The sequence below is a fragment of the Arabidopsis lyrata genome (genome assembly GCF_000004255.2).
Source record: "Arabidopsis lyrata subsp. lyrata unplaced genomic scaffold ARALYscaffold_8, whole genome shotgun sequence".
NCBI classification, from domain to species: domain Eukaryota; kingdom Viridiplantae; phylum Streptophyta; class Magnoliopsida; order Brassicales; family Brassicaceae; genus Arabidopsis; species Arabidopsis lyrata.
In genome coordinates this window covers 21,369,222-21,377,907 of record NW_003302548.1, presented here as the reverse complement: position 1 = coordinate 21,377,907, position 8,686 = coordinate 21,369,222, and the positions used below count along the sequence as shown (strand labels likewise).

The 8,686-nt window shown below is 37.6% G+C and overlaps 3 protein-coding genes across 3 annotated transcripts; 1 reads left to right on the top strand and 2 right to left on the bottom strand.

Annotated features, from left to right (window-relative positions):
* Nucleotides 1-642: 642 nt before the first annotated feature.
* On the top strand, nucleotides 643-2,516 carry LOC9300965 (nitronate monooxygenase). Its single transcript, XM_002866557.2, has 5 exons — nucleotides 643-1,077; nucleotides 1,159-1,371; nucleotides 1,445-1,686; nucleotides 1,771-1,990; nucleotides 2,093-2,516. The coding sequence occupies exons 1-5, from the start codon at nucleotides 949-951 to the stop codon at nucleotides 2,285-2,287; spliced, it is 999 nt and encodes a 332-aa protein (XP_002866603.1). The 5' UTR covers nucleotides 643-948; the 3' UTR covers nucleotides 2,288-2,516.
* A 20-nt stretch (nucleotides 2,517-2,536) lies between these two features.
* Nucleotides 2,537-4,400, bottom strand: LOC9300964 (metacaspase-3). The gene is made up of 5 exons (XM_021027930.1): nucleotides 3,750-4,400; nucleotides 3,334-3,664; nucleotides 3,135-3,252; nucleotides 2,861-3,034; nucleotides 2,537-2,781 (listed from the first exon to the last, which is right to left on the bottom strand). The coding sequence occupies exons 1-5, from the start codon at nucleotides 4,156-4,158 to the stop codon at nucleotides 2,722-2,724; spliced, it is 1,092 nt and encodes a 363-aa protein (XP_020883589.1). The 5' UTR covers nucleotides 4,159-4,400; the 3' UTR covers nucleotides 2,537-2,721.
* Nucleotides 4,401-7,072: 2,672 nt separating this feature from the next.
* On the bottom strand, nucleotides 7,073-8,686 carry LOC9300963. Its single transcript, XM_021027923.1, has 2 exons — nucleotides 7,805-8,686; nucleotides 7,073-7,562 (listed from the first exon to the last, which is right to left on the bottom strand). Exons 1-2 carry the CDS (start codon nucleotides 8,565-8,567, stop codon nucleotides 7,198-7,200), a joined length of 1,128 nt encoding a protein of 375 aa, XP_020883582.1. The 5' UTR covers nucleotides 8,568-8,686; the 3' UTR covers nucleotides 7,073-7,197.

The window sequence follows — 8,686 nt, the reverse complement described above, 5'->3', positions numbered from 1 at the left end:
TTGGGCTATCAATTAGTGGAGGTGATCGGGCCACTTTCCGGGCCTGATTAATGGGTCAGCGTATGGATCGAGCTCTAATACCATGTTAAGTTTTATGGGCTTCCAACTCAAAACCAAATGGCAATAAGTGGATTGACCCAAGTCCTTTATATACTATTCAAGTCTTTTCTCATCTTTCCAATGTGGGATCTTTCTCCACACTTAACATCTAATACTAAAAAGTCCACTTTCTCGGAATCTTTCCTATATTTTATGTTTAGTATGTGAATTTCATAAGAAGTAAAAAAAAAAAAAGTGTTGTTGTATATCAGACTAATTGATATACCAATTTTTAGAAGTATATTGATTTCCAGTTTGGCTAGAGTTTGTATTTTTTTTTTTTGAAAAATGTTCAAATTTATTATAAACTTAGTAACCGGATGCAAATGGTCTCCTCCGATTTCCGGTTTGTTTGTTTGTTCGTATCAATTTTTCTGGTACAATTCAGTGCTAATGCGTTGCATATTTAAAACCCAGTATGACGTCAGCTACCGGAGCAACATAACGGGCTTTTATTATCTCAGCCCATTAGTTTCAATCACAAGCCCAATAAAATTAGTTTCATAACGATGATCTGACAAAATCCAGAAGATGATCAATGGAATTTTCCTGGGAAAAGTTACTCGAACATTCTTTGTGAACTGATCCAAGAGTTTATTAGAGGATCGATGAAGTCTCCAGAAACCATTTTTATATAGAGTGGAGTGATGTAGTATGTGACGAAAACCTTCGCAATGTGTTCGTCATCGCTTAGAAGATCGAAACAAAATTATAATTTTCATATAGAAAAAAAAAAAAGGAAAGCCAAGTAAAAATTCGATTACGACTCTGTTTTTTTTTTTTTTTTTTTGGGGTATAAAACGAAGATGAGAACACCGAGAGAGATTTATAGCAGAGGAAAGTGAAATCATGAAAGGGATTCTAGGGTTTGAACACGGGATAGTTCAGGCGCCATTAGGACCAGATATCTCCGGACCAGAGCTTGTAGCCGCAGTCGCTAATGCCGGAGGGATTGGTCTTCTCAGATGTCCTGATTGGGTAATTTGCAAGTTTATAAAAAAATTGACATCATTCTCTTTGATTTTTTTTTTTTATAGAATGTTTGTTTTCATGAATCAGGAGTGTCCTGATTACTTGAGAGAGCTTATAAGGAAGACAAAGACATTGACAGACAAACCATTTGGGATCGGTGTTGTTCTTGCGTTTCCTCATGATTTGAACATTAAGGCAATCTTAGAAGAGAAAGTTGCTGTCTTGCAGCTTTATTGGGGTGATTGTTCACAGGAGCTTGTGGATGATGCTCACCGTGCCGGTCTCAAAGTTGTTCCTCAGGTAACTACTTTTGTATGTTTTACCACAAGGAAGGAACTTGTCTTATATTTATTCCTTAGTTGATTTTTGAAAGGTGGGGAATGTCGAAGAAGCTAGAAAGGCTGTTGCTGTAGGAGTAGACGCCATTATTGTCCAAGGGCATGAAGCAGGTGGGCATGTTATTGGCAAGGATGGTCTCTTTTCATTGTTGCCAAGAGTGGTGGATTTAGTTGGGGAACGCGATATTCCCGTTATCGCTGCCGGAGGAATTGTGGATGCACGCGGTTATGTCGCAGCCTTGTCACTTGGTGCTCAAGGGGTCTGTCTAGGCACAAGGTGTGCTCTTCTTTCTTTCCACATGTTCTCAAGTTTGATGTTAGCCTTTTTGTTGGGCTGAGTTTAGAATCTTCGTTTTCTTAGATTTGTGGCGACTCATGAAAGCTATGCACACCCAATATACAAAAGGAAGTTGGTTGAATATGAAAAAACAGAATACACAGATGTGTTTGGAAGAGCAAGGTGGCCTGGTGCGCCTCAACGTGTTCTGGAGACACCTTTCTTTGATGACTGGAGGTCTCTTCCGGCTGGTGAGAATGAAGTTAATCAACCTGTTATTGGACGTTCCACCATACATGGCGTTGTAAGTTGTGTCATTTGCATATTTCTTTTTAATGAGATTTCTTTATCCTCCAAAAAATATGGTCTTGCACTTATGAATAAGGGAGTTACACATTCACTATAGGAAAAGGAGATAAGAAGATTTTCAGGAACAGTACCAAACATGACGACAACGGGCGACTTAGAGAGTATGGCTATGTATGCAGGCCAAAGCGTAGGCCTTATCAAGGAGATTTTACCGGCTGGAGAGGTAGTGAAAAGTCTTGTGGAAGAAGCTCAGGCTCTGATCCTCCAAAAGTTCAACAATGCTACTACATGATGCAGTGCAGCCTCAAATCATGAGCAACCATAAACTTTACTGCTTTTGGAATCGGATGAGAATAGTCTCATCTAATGTAATAAGGTACCCCTTGTGTATATCTTGTGTTGTATTCAACTAGAAAAATGGTGTCCATCATGTGTAATCCATTCCTCTTTTTACCAACAGACCTTGGTATTGAATTAAGTATACTTCTTATGGTTGTTTGTTTCCAGTGAAACTTCCCACACATCTTAGTTTCATATTAAATTTCTTAGCGAATCAATCATTTCATAGCTTTATTGCTCGTAAGAAGAGAGAGGCTATGCAGCTTTTACAAGTTTTGCTGCAGACATCATCATTACATGATACATACAGGTAGAAAAAGTAGGTGTATATGTGGAAAACGTTTCCGAGCAATTTGCAGAATAAGCAATATACATATGTACAGCATTTCAGAGTACAAACTTTGTCGCGTACAAGTCGAATTCATCAGATGATGTTAGCAGTGGCTCCTGCAAGCAACTCGGAGATACAATATTCAATCATTCAGAATACAAAGTTTCAGACAATACAAGTTTTGTTATAACTTACCGCGGATGCATCAGAGCTTGTGTAGTCCCCGTTAAAGGCGAGACGAGACTGGGCCTCTCGTATTGCAGAACACATAAGGTTAAGCAGGTGGCCATATGTGGGGGCTGGTCCAGCGGTCTTCACCGCCTTTATAAAGCTATAAGTCATGGCTCCTGTGTTCTTCCCCGTGAATACCTGAAACAGCGCCAAATGATCCAGTTAACATACAGAGAGGTATGTGTGCTTAGTTGCATGATGATGAATGAATGATATAATAGAAGCTTTTTAAACATACAGGAGTGTAACCACTGGTTTCATCATCGTCACAAGCACTGAAACAGAAAGCTGCTCCACCATCTGTTCCTTTGTAAGCTCTGACTGATCTATGATCTTCCCATTCATAAGAACCATTCCTGATTTGTCATAAACACACCACAAGTTTCTTTTTCAGATTCAGTCTAAGTATAACTGAGCAGAATGATTTATAAGTTTACCTCTCCATCCTGCAAACGAAGGGTAAATCAAGGACAGTCCCGCTGTTACAGGCGTCGATGACAGCATGAAGCTTAGCTCCATGGACGAGAGGCCTCACGAGTATCCGGTTAATCTCGTCATCAATGATTTTTCCTTCTGTTTCATGGTCTAAAGGGCACAAGGCTTCATCTTGACCATCGATCTCGTCTCCGTTGTAGTCTTTCTGCTGAGATCCATGACCAGAGAAATGGAACACTAGTGAGTCCATTGCTCTGTTCCCTTCGACTAACCATCTCATCGCTTTCCTAATGTTTCTCTTCGTGGGGATTCTCTGCGGGCTTGCTTCATCTTCTGCAACAGTAACACAACACTCATCATCAGGAAGATAGAAACAGAGAGTTTTAGAGAAATGGGGAACAAAAAAAAAAAAAACAACCTGTGAGCATGAGAATAGAGTCAATAGGGAAACCCATTTGTTGAACCAAGAAAGATCTCATGGATTTAGCATCACTGATGCAACCTTTCAAGCTATAACTTTTTCCCTTATAGTTCAAGCCGCATAAAACTGCTCTCTTCTTCCCAAACGGCGAGGGAAGGGGCTCAAGCAGCCGCGGTGGCGGTTGAGCCATCATTTGTTGTTGTTGTTCATGATATTGATGTTGCGGTTGATGTTGTCTAAGTAGCTGTTGAAACCCATGAATTATGCGGTTTGCACCGCGCGCTATGTCCATGAGCGAGTAGAGCTGCGTGACGGTGTGGCAGGTTGAGCATTGGACAGTACGGACGTCTGGTTGAACCCACATCCGTCTGCCGCACTGGCACCGTACTTCTCTCCGAGTAGCCATGATTGAGCTTTGTTTTGGTTTTTCTTTTTACAATTGCAACAAATGCATTTGAGTGATGAGTTTATAAAGAGAATGATATTATTATTCGTTGTTATCTATGAAAAGAATAAAATGTACATTTTATTATGTGAGGATTTGTCCACGTAATTAAGCTTCCATTTTGTTATGTGAATCAATTCGGGCAAGTTTTCAAAAATTATATTGGAATTTGATTCTGCGAATTTATTTATTTATTTATTTTTTTGTGATTGAAATATTCCACTAACGTCACTTCATTACAAATTTGCAATTTGATTGTTTTTTTTTCCTTTTCAATTCAACCAATGAGTTCTGCCGTTTCATGCATGCACTTACTAAATTAGCTAGTAAGGAACCATGTCACGTTAATTTCGGGAAAAGAACATCATTTACTTGTATGTATTTTGTTGATAAATCGTAAGAGTTACAGATTTTTGGTCCATTATCTCTTGGTGCTTAAAACCAGCCATTGATAATATTGTGTTTAAGGTGTAATCACTCCTCCTATTTCGTAACCTTAAGAATAGCACAAACATATAATTAATAACAAAAAAAACTCCACACTATTAATAGTAAATCTCATTTTTTCGCAGCTAAAAAAAAATTTCTTATTTCTTATGTAACACACAGAAACTGTGTTTTAGGAAAATGAAATAACAAAAACAGAAATAAAAAAAGTTAATCAAAAAAAAAATTATAAAAAAGTTGTTGTGATTAATCTTCTCTTGTGTTGTTTAAGACAAGATGAATAATAATACATGGAGAGGAATTGTAGTATGTTGTCTCTTAATACTCTTGGTCTTATCAACTTTCTTCATCAGAATTGAGTCCTCCAGACCACCTCCCAGGGCACCTGCCAGGGGCTCAGAACTTGATTGTCTGAAAGATCAGCCCAATCGTAGTTATCCCAATGGTACTAGACCGTGCAATCCGAGCTTGCCACCCGGTACCCCAGTTGTTTTTTGTAGGCCCATGAGTGCAAGAAAAACTGCAATATGGTGGTGCAATACTCCTGATCCTGCGGGTCCATGATGAGGCAGTATTGTATGGTGTGCTATTGTGCTAATATCACATGGAATATTATTATACTTGAATTAAATAAATATGCCACGAGGAAAACTTACTGTACTACTAGTAGTAGTACGTCTAATATATTTGTTTCGCTAAGACGAATGCTTTAAGTTTTTTTTTTTTCCTTTTATAAAGTAATATACTGTATGTTTCCTAATATATTCTGGCATCTTGTACGATTACTTGTGTATCAAGGAGATAAGAAATCATTATTCTGTAGAAATATATAATTATCATCTACTTACGTAATTCTTTAGCTTCAATGCAAAATAATCATGATGAAAGACAGATATACCAAGTTGGATACTGTATATGTATAAACAGTTACAAGTGGATACCAGCAGCTTCTACAAAAAAATATTCTAACAGCAGAAGATTCTATTCAAAATCAACAGTGTTAAATTTGGCACCCCCATGATCCTTCCTCTGCCTTATTCTCTCTTATAGTACGGGCATTAATGCTAGATGAGCCAGCCGTCCAGAGCGCACCTCTCGATTCTGAACTAGAATTTAATATCATGCATGTGCGTATATATATATATGGACTATAATTAAGCAAACTAATGAGAGCAAAGTTGGCTGTAAACAACGCAACGGCCTATCAAAATTAAAACACACACACGTGAACTTATCTCACAAAAGAGATTTTTTCTTTAGTTTCAACTTTCAAGTAACTAGGTATGTAGGACTGTATTTTAGCAAGAACAACTAACTCATATACTCTTGTCTCTGTTTAAACTCAAAAGTCAATATAAGTAAAAATAAATAAAATCTACCTAGTTTAGTATTCAAAAAACTATACACATGCCACATAAGGTCAGTATCGTATTTAGTAATCACAAATACGATGATCTCTAGGATTATAAAAGATAAGTTGTTGTGATATTCGCTAAGATCTTCGTTAACAGGCATTCACCAGAATGGCAAGCTAAGAAAACATTTAGCGATTAAACTGTAACATTTATATATTCACGTTCGAAACAATTAATATTCATTTGAAAGAGCATATCAAAAACTTCTTCTTCGTTTTTTTTTGTCGATAAACCGTAGGAATTACAGGTCCATAATCTTCTTGTGTTCATAACCAATCGTCCATAATACTATGTTTAAGGCGTAAACCATCCATCCCATTTCATAGCCTTAAAATTTGCACAAAACACACACACAGAAAAAAAAATACTCCAGACTATAAATAGTAAATCTCATTTCTTATTTAAACACATAATAAACTGTTTTAGGAAAATGAAACAACAAAAACAGAAAAAAAATTATCGAAAAAAAAAAACAGGTTTCGTGATCAATCATCTGTTGTGTCGTTTGAGACGAGATGAATAATACATGGAGAGGAATTGTAGTATGTTGTCTCTTAATAGTCTTCGTCTTATCAACATTCTTCATCAGAATTGACTCCTCTAGATTACCTCCTTGTAGGATTCATGCCCCCCGTTTTCGTTATCCCAATGGTACTAAACCGTGCAATTCGAGCATTGAGCGTGGATGATGAGGCTATATATTGCATATTTTTTACGTATAAGTATCACCTAATAAAATAAATGTCACGAGGAAACTTAATTACTGTACTAGTATAGTTATTGGATGGAAAAAAAATAAAAAAATAAAAAAATAAATAAATGTCACGAGGAAACTTAATTACTGTACTAGTATAGTATCTTTGTTTTAAGTATATGTTGTTAAAATAGTATATGTTTTCTAAATTTGTATGCAATTTCACATGATTTCTTTTTTATTTTCATGCAATTAGTGTCTTATTTTTTTTATTTAATTAAACTGTATTTAGTAAATGATTAGGCATTTCAATGTTGTATTGCTGGCAAAATCCATATTTCCTATTGATAATAAGTAATTTCTAAAGGGCAAAACTTAGTACATAATTAAGATGTACAAAAGATCAATGCTATTGAAAATATTGTAGCGACGTCTACTTGTGTATCAAGGAGATATATGAGAAGAATGGCGTAAGAGCAAAAGCTGGCGAGAAGAGTGGCACCAACGAACATAAGAGCCGTTGAGGTCAGGCCAGTCAGAGGAAGAGCAGTGTGTGTAATGGTGAAGCCAGAGTGAGAGAACTCTTTCTTGCTCCTCTTCATTTAGTTCAGATATCATCTTCTCCAACACTTTCTCGAGATCCGCTCGTTCGGCACTTCTTAAAACCGGTTTATCCGCTCCGTTGCTGGCCCGGCACAGCAATGGAATCCACGAAATAAGCATCTTCTTCTTTATCTCTTTCAAGTTTGCTTCCTCTGCTTCTTCTTCTTTTCCCTCTTTAATGTCCTTGGCTTCTTTGAACAATAAAGCTTCACAGAAATAAAGAACAATTATCTTTTAGGATCCAAAATTTAAGTGGAATATTAATGAAAATTTGTTTTGGAAAGTCAAAATATTTTTACCAGACAAAAAAAAGAAAAAAAAAACATTCCAAATAGAAAAGAGTATAATCCTATTTTCTTTCTTTTTTCCAAATTGGGAAAGAGAATATTCTATCTACCATATTTACGAAAAAGTTATGTAAAAATCAAGCGGTGAAAATAAAAATTACCAGAAATTTGGACCAAGGAGCATTGAAGACGTGGCTCAGACGAAAGAGCAAGCCAAGCCAAGTTAGAAGCCGAAGCCCATTTCTCAACGGCTTCATCCACGAATCCATAAACCGCCATCTTCTCAGCCAGCCAAAGCAGTTCCGCCGCCAGTTTCTCCGACGTTTCCGCCGTCTGATCCGCCGTCTCTTCTCCACCCCAACCGATAAATCCATCTCCCACGGCTCTAACCGCAGCTCTCACAACCCGGTTTAATCCACGACGAACCGGTTCACTTATATCTCTCCGGTTACTGTTACGCTCAACCGCCGCCTCTAACCGGCTTAGAGTTGTACGAAACGACGCGTTTAAAACCCTACGGTTCAAATCGAACAAGGCGATTGAGTTCTCTCCCTGATTCTCGTCGATTAGTCTCTCCGCCAACGATCGAACCACTTGGTACTTTCTAGAACTCACCGGAATTTCATTCATCGCCGACAATAACTGCCAAATCGCTCGACCGATTCCCGATTCTTCGCAATCGCTGATCACCAGCATCTTATTCTTCTTCTTCTTCTTCGACGAATTAGGGTTTGCGAAAGAGACGACTGAAGGAAGAGAGCGTATGAAGAAGAGGAAACATGTGACGAGAAATACACGGAGTTTCTCGAGGAGCTTTGAATTCCCGGAGATCTGAAGGAGAGATTCATCGGCGAAAACAACGACGGCGATGATGATGTTGCGGAGAAGCTGAGGAACTACAGCAGCTGATGATAGCTTCTCCATTCTTTCTTCTCTTTAATTACAATTACGGTTACAAAAAAACTCTCTAATTGTGTTTTCTTCTCTTTCGTTCGTCGGTGGTTATAATTTATCGACAGCTTTTTTTTTTTTCTTTTTAATAT